The 13,693-nt window shown below is 42.7% G+C and overlaps 1 protein-coding gene across 1 annotated transcript in view; it reads right to left on the bottom strand.

Annotated features, from left to right (window-relative positions):
• The window catches only part of PARK2 (parkin RBR E3 ubiquitin protein ligase), a 1,395,896-nt gene that overhangs the window by 198,262 nt on the left and 1,183,941 nt on the right, over window positions 1-13,693 (bottom strand). The window contains exon 9 of the mRNA XM_019549987.1: window positions 8,930-9,079. Within this exon, the coding sequence (XP_019405532.1) occupies window positions 8,930-9,079 (150 nt within the window). The remainder of the gene's footprint in view (window positions 1-8,929; window positions 9,080-13,693) is intronic.

Below are 13,693 nucleotides of genomic sequence, written 5' to 3'. Positions count from 1 at the left end.
AAGGTTCTCCACCTTGGGAGGAAAAACCTGCAGCATCCTTATAGGCTCGGCATTGCTTCCCTGGGTAGCACTACAGAAGAAAGAAACTTGGGGTTCATCATTGACCACAAGATGAACATGAGCCCACAAATGTGATGCTGCAGCTAGAAAAGCGACCAAATAGCTGGCTTGCATCCATAGATGCTTCTCGAGCAAATCCCGGGACGTCATTCTCCCTTTGTACTTGACCTTGGTGAGGCTGCAGCTGGAGTACTGCGTCCAGTGTTGGGCTCCAGAATTCAAAAAGGATGTGGAGAAGCTTGAAAGAGTGCAGAGAAGAGCCACACGCATGATCAGAGGTCAGGAAAACAGCCCTTACGACGACAGGCTGAGAGCCATGGGGCTCTTTGGCCTGGAATAGCGCAGGCTCAGGTGTGATCTGGTGGCCACCTATAAGTTTATCAGGGGTGACCTCCAGTATCTGGGTGAACATTTGTTGACCAGCATGCCCCAAGGGATGACAAGGTCGAACGCTAATAAACTAGTGCAAGATCATTTCAGGCTGGACATAAGGAAGAATTCCCAAGGTCTGGAATAGCCTGCCATTGAAGGTCATTCTAGCACCTACATTGAACACCTTCAAGAGTAAATTGGATGCTTATCTTGCTGGGATCCTATGACCCCAGCTGACTTCCTGCCCTTTGCGTGGGAGGCTGGACTCAATGATCTTCTGAGGTCCCTTCCAGCCCTAATGTCTATGAAATTTTATTTACTGCCTGAAATTTAAAACTATTAAAACATTTCAGTATTTGAGTCTAAGGAAACGTACTTCTTATTACTTGTAAGAAACTATTTAGAATTATTTTTGTTTTTGTATATCATTTTTAGATTATAAAGGGGCCTTAGGGTAATTTTCTCTTCACTTATGCGACAGTACAAATCTGCAATATCGCCTCTAAACATAACGGTTCAGACTGTACAGTGCAAAGTTCCAGGTGGTAGCATTAAAAACAGTATCCACCCTCATGTAATATTTGACTCCATTATTCTATTGTCCACATTTAGAGAAGCTGGTAATATATAGAATTATCTTATTGTTCTTAAGGTAATATATAATCCACATGGAAAATTTGAGAGTGGTAGACTTTTACTGCATATTTATTTTATTGTCACTGAGAACTTTAGAGTATATGATTGCCTGGCTTAGTTGTTGATTTTGTATTCCTTATTTCTTCAGTCTACAGGATTTCTTGAATTATGCATATTCCACCTGTGTCCAAGATACTATGCTCAACAAACATATCATGGAAGGTGATGAGTGTGTGTTAGGGAAAGGATCTAATGGGCTATTGAAGAGAGCTCTGCAAATGGTGACAATTTGTGCTACAGTTCTTTTGAAGAGTGGATAACTATCAAGGAAAAGGGCACTTCATATTTTATTAAGCTCTCTGAAAAAGGTAGGTAAACAATATCTTCTCTCTCTACAAATACATCATACGAAATGTACTGAATATTCTAATTGCTTTTGGTACATGCTTTTTCAACTATGGACAAATAAGTAAAATACAAATACTAGTAAATAGAAGAAATAACTGATTGAAGGAATACACTTGATATCCAGGGCTAGTACTAATAAGAAAGGTTCCATATATAAATCTGTTTGTTTTTCAGTGAACACTTGGGCTAGGGACAGAAATTACACATGATTGGTATAAGTGATTGGAGACTAGTTGAAATCTGTAACACAACAGAAATTCAGTGCACATGAACTGCTTTCAAAATGGCTGAAACCAGTTTAGGATCAACCTGGATGGATGTGGTATCAGACTTACCTGATTTAGCTTTATAGAACTTCTGCCCCAGATTCCTTCCAGATTCAAGTTGACTTACAGTCCCCTAGCATCCAACTTTGCATTTTCCCACAAACTCTACCTTGCAAGGTGGGTGGGCTAGCCTTGGTCCAAACTGTCTGCTCTAGCTGAGCAGGGATGTGTACTGTAGTACCCCCAGCTTCTGGCCTGGGCCACTGCAGGCATCTGGCTGCATTTCTGGAATCAAAAGTGAATGTCTGTTCACTTGCTTATCAGTTCAACCTATGCAGCTTAGGCTAACCTGTGAAGATTGAACCGATTCAGCCTCTGGCTTTTTGACTGTGTGTATTTATCCTTGCAGTCTTAGAGTCTTAAAATTCTACCTTTCTTGCAGGAAGTGAATCTTTTTGCAATCCCATATTTCAATTGGATCCTTCATGGAGGATAGCAAATCTGGCATAAAAGAGGTGAGCTTTTAAGCTGCAATTTTTTTCATGTCCTTCCATGCCTATACTACTACTTAGAGCCAGGCCATACCCCCTGCCTCTGAGTAGTAGTATAGGTATGGAAGATAAGTGAAGAAATCAGTGACACTGGTCACACAGTAAGGCTAGATTCTGGATTCAGTTACAGTGTGGCAGAGTGAAGAGCTACAAATATACCAATTATGGCTTCCCACTCCCATGGCCATTCAGCATAAAGCCAACTTTATAGTTCCTCTGAACTATGCAGGCTGGCTGACTGTAGCCCAAGAGACAGTCTTGGCAACCAAAAATCATTAGACCATGTGGTCATACCCCTTGTTTCTTGGCCATGCCCACTACGTCAAGGGGTTATAATAAAGGAAGTAGAACAGGATCTGGCTACATTGGCTCCACAAAGGCTCTGAGCCTTTTTGGATAGAGTGGGATCTATATCTAAACCTAAATATAAATAACAAGTCTCTTCCATCCCTTTAAAAGTACTGCTCCTTAAAAAGAAGCACTTACATGATCTGCATCTTTAGATAATCCAGATAAATCTTAGTATAATTACTTACTAGGTTGGTACAACTGACTACAATTTGCAAAAATAATAAAACAACTTAAAACTCATCATACTCTGTGCAATGATTGTCTCTGCAAAAACGCATTGCTTTCTCTGAATTTACTGTCTCAGATATGCAGTTATCATTTGGAGATGGATTTAGGTTTTCAGTATGTTTTGACTTGATTTCAGGATGCATTTAGTGATGAAAACTTTCTTTAATATTTTTTCTATAGCCTTTCAGGCATTGTGAACTCAAATACACATTTCAACAAAAGTTGCATGTTTCATTTTGCCGCTCTTTGTTTATTTGCATACATCTCCCTTCCTATTTTTGGCAGGCGGTGTTTTTAAAACAGCAATTTATAGCTATGTCAAGAGGCTGTAGTAATTTTGTCAAGCCATTTGCAGTAACAACTAGCTTAGTTCCACTGGGAGGCGTACACCCAATGGAAGGGAGTGGCCATCACCAGGGAGGACTATACTGCGGTTGCTCAGGGATGCCGGGGGCAATCAGGAAGGCCAAGGCAGAGATGGAACTGGGACTAGCTACCTGGATCAAGGATAACAAGAAGTCCTTTTTTAAATACACAGGGGGCAAAAAGAAGGTACCGGGTAACGTGGGGCCCCTGCAAGACATGCTGGGAAATTTGGCCATCACACCAGACAACAAAGCTAACCTATTTAACGACTTCTTTGCCTCCATTTTCCTGAGCAGGGACCAGATCAGTCCCCCCACTGGCTCCCCCTCAGGCCCAGGGGAGGCGCACCTAGACCAAGGGTCAGTGAAGATCTAGTCAGGGAACTTCTGGAGGCACTGGATGTATCTAAATAAATAGTCTTCCTGGACTTTTGGAAGGCCTTCAACACTGTCTCTCACCCTGTTCTCATTAAGAAACTGGGGGACTGTGGCGTCGTCAAATGGGTCGCCAACTGGCTGGAGATCCACACCCAGAGAGTGGTAGTGGATGGGTCATTTTCAACCAGGAGGCATGTGGGAAGTGGGGTTCCACAGGACTTGGTCCTCGGGCCCACACTGTTCAACATCTTCATCAGTGACTTGGACGAGGGGGTAAAAAGCACCTTCTTCAAATCTGCTGATGACACTAACACGTGTGGTGGACGTGGGCACGCTAGAAGGAAGGAATAGGCTACAATCGGACCTAGACAGGTTACAGGGGTGGGTGGATGAGAATAGGGTGGGATTCAACAATGACAAGTGCAAGGTGATGCACCTGGGGAGGAAGAACCAGCACCATACCTACAGGCTGGGGAACTCCCAGTGGGGAACTTCTCATCAGTGCAGAGGCAGAAAAGGATCTTGGAGTCATAACTGATGCCAAGATGAACATGGGCCAGCAGTGTGGGGATGCAGTCAGGAAGGCCAGCCACACCTTGTCATGCATCCACAGATGCATCTCAAGCAGGTCCAAGGAGGTGATCCTCCCCCTCTGTGCGGCACTGGTCAGGCTGCAGTTGGAGTTCTGCATCCAGTTCTGGGCGCCGCACTTCAAGAGGGATGTGGACAACATGGAGAGGGACCAGAGGAGGGCCACTCACATAAACAGGGGGCTGCGCAGGCCCTACGAGAAGAGGCTACGGGACCTGAACCTGTTCAGCCTCCAAAAGAGAAGGCTGAGGGGGGATCTAGTGGCCTGTTACAAACTAGTCAGAGGGGACCAGTAGGCATTGGGGGAGTCCCTGTTCCCCCAAGCACTGCCAGGAGTGACCAGGAATAACAGTCACAAGCTGGCAGAGGGTAAATTCACATTAGACATCAGGAGGTGCTACTTCATTGTCAGGGTGGCTAGGATCTGGAACCAACTTCCAAGAGAAGTGGTGCTGGCTCCCACCCTGGGGGTCTTTAAGACAAGGCTAGACAATCACCTTGCTGGGGTCATTTGACCCCGGTACTCTTTCCTGCCATGGCAGGGGGTCGGCCTTGATGATCTACTCAGGTCCCTTTTGACCCTATCAACTACGAAACTAGTTCCAACTCGGAGGAAAAAAAAAAATCCTCTTGACCACCTACAATTTTTTTTTTAAATTTCATTGTTCATATATCTTATTTCATTTTTTAAAAATGTCATTGTTCATTTATCTTATTTCATTAACACAAACATCTTTCAGCAGAATTTCATAATGCATGGCTTTACATTTGAAAGTAACTGTGGGGTTGACTTTTCATTATCAGAATAACAACACAACTGTAATACGAGTTTTTCCTACTCTGTATTAGAAATGGCAAATGCATTTTTTACTTTTTTATCAACTTCTAGTCATTAGGTCATCAAAACTTGGTGCAATTTTGTACTGCACAAATAATTTTTTTGAAATATTAAATTTGTTAACATGTTCAAGACAAACAAGCAGATAATCAACACGTTTCCCAACTAAATGTTGGGTAACTACTGGCCTAATGTATAAATAAATGTGGACAATGACTTCCAGTTCAGAAATGTATTGTCTCAGCCTGGACCAATTTTAAAGTAGGTGATTTACAATTCTTTAGCCATTTTCTGGATCTTCATTAGTCATTACTGTTACCACTACTTAGCTCACTTGTCTTTGTGCCAATACCCATCTTTTTCAAATTAGTCTCATATTGAGCCCATTTAATAATACCTTTTTGGCAAGTATCCTGTTTTTGGCTTCTCATATGATAGCCTATACTAATTAACTTTCATTTTCTGCCAATCATGAGTGCATCTTTTATTTGCTAAATTCTTGTTCTGCAGCATGATTTCCATATCTTAAAGGCACAGCCTACAAACTTCAGCTTCAGTTCTGTTGGGTAACTTCCAAACTTTTTGCTGGACATGGCCATGTATAGCTGACCTTTTTTCTCTTCTCTTCCCATTTCCTGCCTTCTTGGGTTAATGAATCATCAATTATCCTGCTCTTCAGGTAGCCCAGTACTCCCTTTACTCAACAGTTAAAACAAAAAGCTATTTTTGATAAACTTTTCCTTTGTATTATCCTCACACAAGTACAATTTGCTTTGCTGCTGAATTAACCTTTTGGCAGATAATTGGCAGGTTATGGACATGAATATGTGCACATCTTCTTGAAGCTCAATTCTAACCTTATCATGGCTCACTTTCTCTTTCTCTCTTTTAATTCCAACTTTTTATTTGATATATAGGAAGTAATATCCCCACATAGAACAAGGCAAGACAAAGATGTTTTATTTATAGAGCTTTCATGGGTCTTAATTACCACAGCTTTTCCTGTATTTGGGCCAGTTGGTACAATCAGTAATGTCTTTCATATTTTGTTGCTGTCTTCTTGCATTAAACATGTCAACATTTTACATCTGAGCAATAAAAGTTAGAGGGATAGGTCTGATGAATAGCAATGAAGGCGGAACAACAATACATAATGCTAATGCCTTGGGAAATCAATTAATATTTTTATGAGTAATAGTAAAATAAGTGAAGGATTTGCCATGAGTGAGGTCATCAGAGGATTCATTGTTTAGTTACCTACTTCCTGGAGTTCAGACATAAAAGCCTGTTTTGCTCTGGGCAGTAGCTAATTTCTTGTCCAACAGAGATTCCTTGTGAATAAAAGCCTGCCAAAGTTTATCAGTGGTCCCTGACTAGTCCGGTGTCACCATCCATTGGAATCTCACTCCCAGATGGAAGGACAAAAAAACCCCAGAGGGGCATAAAAGCTCCACATTCAAAACATTGAATTCACAATACAATACAAATACACAGAGTTTGTAGTATCAGACTTTAACAGTCATATTGTTGTTATTGGGTTTTTTTTGCCTAGGGCCTTCTGTGACAGTCAGAGCCCAATTTTGATCAGCACTGTACAGGCACATATTACAATACAACAATACAACCCTTGCTTTTCGTATTCAGATTCTTTAATTATGGAGCTGACTTAGGCTAATGTTTTGCCTTTCTTTTCACCATAGTAAAGAAAGCTTCGTATCTATAACCCTAATTCTGAAAACAGGGAAGATATGTTAGGCCAAACCCATACTGGTCCATAAGATCTAGCATGGGATGTCTTACTGTTTCTTGTCATGGGTATCCCATTGAAACTATCTTCTCTGAGAAAAAGAATCAGAGCTTTCTGCCTATTCCTTTGTGTGTGTGGGTGTTGGGGTAGTATTCAACTACTGCCAAAATTTGGCTTCCAGACTGGCTTATGTTTCCAGTTTCTTCCTCAATGACATTTACCTTTTACACATTCTAGCTGTCTATTAAACCAAGACTACTGTTGGGTAAAACTCAAGATCAAGTAACTTGGTCACCACCCCTCAAAACAAAGGGTGTATCCCCATGAGTGGGAACAAACAGTGGTGGCACAAAATGTGCCACTGCTACTTATCCCCAAGGAGCACCTGTGCCACTTATTCCCAGGGAATGCAGTGCATGCATACTTTGGTGCACAGCATATTGCCACAGACGGTTGCCCCAACACCTGGATTGGTGCCAGCAGTCTTACCTGGGGCCCTGGGAGCCTCCTGGGGCTGCAACTGCAGCAATCCAGCAGCAGGGAGTGTGGCTTCAGCCAGCCAGGCTCTGGGTTCAGGTGGTGCACATTGCCACCATGTGCACCACCCTGCTTTATTTAGGCACAACCTTTTTGGTTCTGGGATTTCCCAATATAAAAAAAATCCCCCATGCTACAAATTTGCAGCACAGGGAATGCCTGCATGTGTGGTGCATGTAGTGTGTGGCACTGCAGACCTGTCTGATAGCATGGAAGTGAAGCATGCGTGTGCTCATCTGCATGTGTACGCTCATCTGGATGTGCCCAAAGAGTCCATACAAAGGGACACAAAACAGCTTAGTAAACTACACAATATATGAGACCTTTTATGCTCGATAAATAGAATGTATCTAATAACTACATATTCAAAATGATGATGAATGAAGCTGCAGAATGCAGTCTAATTCTCCTTACATCTAGACATAGAGTAGAGCCAAAGTTATTTGTGATTTTACCTTTTTTTAACCAAACACAATAGCTAGTCTAGAGACATTTCTTTTTATTCACTCATTCTTGTTTCTCATTACTTCCCTACCTCCTCCCCTTTATTTTATAACCCTGTGCCAGCTCAGAGAGTCTGGGGAACACTGTTTTACATGCACCACTGCGTGGACAGATAGGAAGCTTTACCAAGGTCGACAGATGCTAACCTATACGTGGAAGACAAGTTACTGTAACGTCCTAGTTCAGCAAACAATTATTCTTCCATGCTATCAGTTTGGGCAACATCAAAATGGCAATAAAAAGTGCATTTTCCACTAGAAAACGACAACAGTAACAGTACATATATATCTCCTTCCATTATCTGCACAAAATTTAGTAATATATAGCACCAAAAGACCCTTGATACTTTCACTGGTTAGTAACTGTAACCCATCACTTAGGAAGGCCTTTTGTGCATAGAAATATTTTCCATTCAGCTCTTCTACTTCTACAATATAGTGCTGGCTGTATAACAATAAAATAATAAAAAAAAAAACTTTCAGCACAAATATTTTCAATTGCTGCTTGTTTTGTTTTCTAAAAATTCACCATTATTTCTGCAAATCCCTATTAAAAGCAGTTTTTATGAGACAATAAACACACTGGGGCTCCTCTATTAATCATCATTGTGTACCTTAAAATGCTCACACAAACAATGTCACAGAGGCATTACTGATTGATCATTTGCTCGCTCTCTCCCCCTCTCATTCTATTTAAGAGGATGATACTAATACAGCAACGAATGGTTTGCTCTAGATCTTGTTCAGTTTTGCTGAGTGCTGAGAGAAAGAAAAAAAGTCAAAGCTCCTGGCTTGTCATTTGCACAGTTCAACTTCTCACTGTATCTACTTAGATCAGCAGCTTCTCAAACCAATTAAAGCAAGGAATTCTGGGACAGACAGACTCTACATGACAAAGTAGTCATCTCTAGACTATGGCACTGTATTAAAATTGTTTATTGAATGCTGCTGAACCTCACTCTGGTATGAAGGGCAATTCAGAGTCACCAATATGAAAAGAAAATCAGACCATTCCCCCCCCACCACCACTTTTTTTTGTGCTAAATCCTGCAATCTCAGTGGATTCATGCAGGCTTTTAGGAAAGTGCACATGCTTACCCCACAACCCAGTCCATTGCATGGTTCACATTGGATTTTTCTCTCTCCTGGTTCAGGAAGCAAGCCAGCCCCACATCCTGGAACTGGGCACAGCAGTCCGCCCATCTGCAGCACACATTCTTCTGCCCCATAGCGTTGGTAACGGTTATACTGCACAACAAAACACAGGTATTAGAGTTCTTAGAGCAGGTTAAAAAAAAATCCTAAACTTTTATGTTCCAATTTATCAGTTCTGATATTTCCTTTTACCCACTAACTTCAGGTTATTTATCAGATGTTTGGGACTCCAAAATGTTGCTGCACTGTTTCAGTAAAGCAGACAAATGCTACCATGCTTCATTCCACATTAGATGAATCACAGTCTGAAATGCTGTTATCCTTGTCATTACTGGGAAGGGGCATGTGATATTACAAGCTCAGCAAATGTGTGATTATTGTTTTAAAGCATTCTTAATCTGTGCACATATTACCACCACATAATTTCAGGAGATGCACTGTACAAAATGGGGGAAAACAATCTAAATCAAAGGGAGGAAATATTATGGAATCACAGGTAAAAATATTTACAGCAGCTGTGCAGGTTAATGGTATTTAAAAAAATACTTTCCAGACAAACAATCACAAAATGTTCCTCTGATTACTCATTTATATTAAAATCCCATATAGGTTTTCCTGTGGCTCTCACAGTGGACATGTCCACATGTTCATTAACATGCCTTAGATACTGCACATTTAGTTTAGTACTTCCTTAATAAAGTACTAACTAAATGCACAGTACCTAAAGTTACTGTGCAGCAGAGCTAGTGAATGGTTATTTAGTGATACTTACTGTGTATTAGCCTGATGACACTGTTAGCACAGTTTTTGCCATGATACGCTACTGCACAGTGTTATTAGGCTAATGTACAGCAAGCGTCTCGTGTAGATGGGTCCACTGTGATCTAACTGCTTCACAGATGCGAAGTTAGTAGCTTCTCACCAAACATAAGAACTAGGAAAGCATGTCTATTTTACAAATAGAGACTTAAACAAATTACATGACTTCTCCAAGTTTACATAGGAAGTCTGTCAAAATCAAAACCAGAACCCAGAACTCTTGATTGTTGTATTATGAATAACTGAATTTTTTGCTTTGTGGCAGCTCTGAAATAGTGAAAAAAGTTTCAGGTCAAACAAACGAAAATATTTCCAAATATGGAGTAAATCAAGAAACTCATTTATGCAGGGCCATATATAATATTCTAAGTGGAATATTACCAATATCTTGTACAGTAGTACTAATCCTTCCTTGTCTCTAGAAAATACCCAACTACATACACTCTATAATGAAATTATTCCTTCTTTTATAGTTTCATCACACAGCTATCCTATTATTGATGAACACACCCAGGTCCTTTTTTTCCTTAGTTGCCTTAGTTGTCAGTCTGTGAATCCACATCATATAGAAAAGGTTCTTGGTATTGTTCTCTAACTGCATGATTTTTCACTGTACACTATTCAATTTCATACTGCTGCTATTGCTCTATACCACAAGGTTGTTTAATTCTTCCTCTGTAATAATCTGGTCTTCTGCATTAACAAAACTTCACAGTTTTATGTTGTCCACAAATTTTACAAGCACACATGTAGCTCTTGCACCTAGGTCACTAAAAAAAATGTTAAACAGGATAGCATTCAAGACCAATCCCTGAGAAACACTACTAGAAAACACTCTCCAGTCTAATAACTGCTTTTTCAACAGAACCTTTTGTAGTCTCATTAGTCACCTCTTTCTCCACCTTACAATTATGTTATTCATCCCCATTTTCTTCATTTCAGATAATAATTTCCCGTGAGGCATAGTATCAAATGCTTTGCTTAAATCTAGATAGATTAGATCTGTTGCATTGCCCTTATCTATGAAGTCAGTTACCTTATCATAGAAGGATATTATATTGGTCTGACATGATCGTCCCTAGATAAAACCAGATTGTATTCTTCTGTCCCATTTTTGTTTACCTCCATATCCTTGATTATTCTTTCCTCCAATATCTATTCAAACCAACTGGGCAATATTGAAGTTAAGCTAACTGGCTTGCAATTACCTGGTCAGTTTTTCTCCCCTTTTGTAAGAGGTAATATGTTTGCTATTTCCCAATGATATGCTACAATCCCAGGATTAACAGATTCTTTGAAAGCCCATGTTCTATTCCCTGTGTCAGTTCCTTCAATATTCTGGAACAGAGATTATCTAGGCCAAATGCGGGCAAAATACAGCCTGGGGGGCTGGATCTGGCCTACCAGGGAATTTCATCTGGACTGTGGGCACCCACTAATTAATTGTACCCTGACAACACGTGTGCCTCCCTTTCACCCTCATGCATGGAAGGGCCTGGCCCAGCCAGCATGGAGCTTCCAGGTGGGGCTGCTGCTGCCACTGCTGCAGCTGCTGGGAGACTGCTCGACTTCCCCAGCATCCAGCAGCACCTCCTCATCTTCCTGCTGCAGCGCTAACTCTGGGCAGGAGGTAGGGAAGTGGCAGGGGTGGGGGCAGAGGGCCTTGCAGTGGGGGGGAAGCTGTAGCTGGGCAGGGGTAGGGAGCATGGGGCTGGGGATGGTGGGAGCACAGAGCCCATACCCAGAGGGGTAAGGGGGTGTCGCTGTAGCAGCAGCAGAAGCAGGTGGCGGGCCCTGGGGACGCTCTTGGCCTGCACAGGTGCTGTTGTCCGGTGGCACATGGCTCTGGCCAGAACTGCACATGGTGGCAAGGAACACAGCCAAGCTGGCTCACCTCTACTGCATGCTTCCTCCCCTCCCCCTCCCCACAGTGCATGTGCAGCTCCTGACACTCACACACCACTGCAGGGAAGCCCAGCATGATGGAGTCAGCTGCCTTCCCCACTCCCTGCTGCCACATGCAGTTGCTGGGACTCCACCAGAAGTGGAGGGGATCTCCACCCCCTGCTTCTTTAGCAACAGGGAGCAGGGAAGGCAACTGGCTCCATCATGCAAGGCTCCCCCCCAAGTGGTGCAGAAGTACTGGGAGCTGCACATGCACCATGGGAGCACCATGTAATAGAGGTGGCCTGGCTTGGCTGTGCTCCTTGCTGTCCCGTGCAGCTCTGACTGGAGCCACATGCTGCTGGGTGGCATAGGCCATGAGTGCCCCAAGGGTCTGCCACCTCCTGCTGTTGCCGCCAGTGCTGAAGGCTGTGTATGATATGGGAGAATGTGTATGGAGGGTCCCCACACTCCCCGCATATCCACACCCTGCCCCCACAACCTCACCACATATAGACACACTCCTGCAGTGTACCCTATGCCCCCCACACAGCAGCCACACCCCCTCAAAAACCCTCCATACACGCCATAGCCCACCAGACATACCCACGCACCCACAACCACACCCACATGCTCCCCCCCACACAGTATACAAGGGTAAGACTTTATTTTTTAATTATTATGCAATCACCTCTATGTACAGTACACAAACATAAATCATGATAAAAAATATTTTTTGAAATAAAATTAAAATATATTATAGTAGGTGTTTGACTTTTAGCGGATAATTTGGGGGTTATCTGGTTCGAAGATGGCTACCCCCCTCTCCCAAAAGGCATACTTCTGCGGGCAAGGGGAGGGACTTCTGGTGACAAACATCAGGGGTTAGGGGCAGGACTTCTGGTGCCAAGATGGCAACCAGGGTGTGGAACACCTGTCAAGGGGTGGGGCTACCCTTATGGCCTTCAACAGCTCACCAAAACTCATTAAGCTGAACTCCAGCCAAAATAATTGCCAACCCCAATCTAGGCCCTCAGGTAATGTTATAGTAGGCAATCTGAGTTTTGCTTTCCCCTCAAATATGGGAATTTTTATTACCATATCTTCCTTCTTATTTGGTATTCCAAAATTATCTTAGGATATATGTTTCCATCCCTATTGAAGATTGAGGCAAAGTATTCATTTAATACTTAACCCGTATCTAAATTATTTACAATCTCTGTCCCACCTTCGGTGTAACATATAATAGTCCCACTTCTTTTCTCCTAGTTCTCTTTTGGTTCATATGACCAAAGAACCTTTGATCATTCATTATATTTTTATTTGCAAAGTCCAACATAACTGAACAGAGACCTTAAATTCTGCACTCTTTGAACCCTGAAAGATCTTTCTCCTTGGAGCGTATTTCTGGTAGATTCTAAGCTTATTCTTAATGGTGTATTTGAGATGACCATGTATCAAAGTAGGTCTGTGGCCCTTCTCTACCAATTTGTTCCTCTTCATTGGGAAGCAAGTTACAGCTAGTGATTTCGCTTTTGACTTAGAGAGTGAGTGTGACTCTACAACCTGGTGCTTGGGGTAGTTGACTAGTCTTTGCTTTAAAAGAACATTTGTCCTGATCAAAAATACAGAATAAAAAAGGCATCGAAATGTTGAGTATGGAAAAAATTCTACTGGTTATAGTGCTAAGTGGCATGTGTTAATTATGAGTTCTGAATGCACTTTGAATGACTTCTCATTTCCCAAGTGTGAGGGGGCCAGGACCCTGAGGGGCTCGGCCCCAGCGGGGAGTCCCGGAGTTCCACCCCGCTTCCGGGTCCGGACCCGGAAGCCTGGACGGGAACTTAAGGTTTCCCGGAACTGGAACCGCGCTGACGCGGGACCGGCGCGGGGAGATAAAAAGGAACCGCCTACCCCGAGCAGGAGAGGACGGAGGCTCCGGCGGGAGCCTGCCCCGGGAGCCGCGGAGCCGGGAGCTGCGAGGACTGGAGCCGCGGAGCCGGG

Source organism: Crocodylus porosus, unplaced genomic scaffold (assembly GCF_001723895.1).
Source record: "Crocodylus porosus isolate Cpor-Errol unplaced genomic scaffold, CroPor_comp1, whole genome shotgun sequence".
Taxonomy (NCBI): domain Eukaryota; kingdom Metazoa; phylum Chordata; order Crocodylia; family Crocodylidae; genus Crocodylus; species Crocodylus porosus.
The sequence above is the reverse complement of the archived record's forward strand: the minus strand, read 5'-3'. Positions and strand labels throughout refer to the sequence as shown.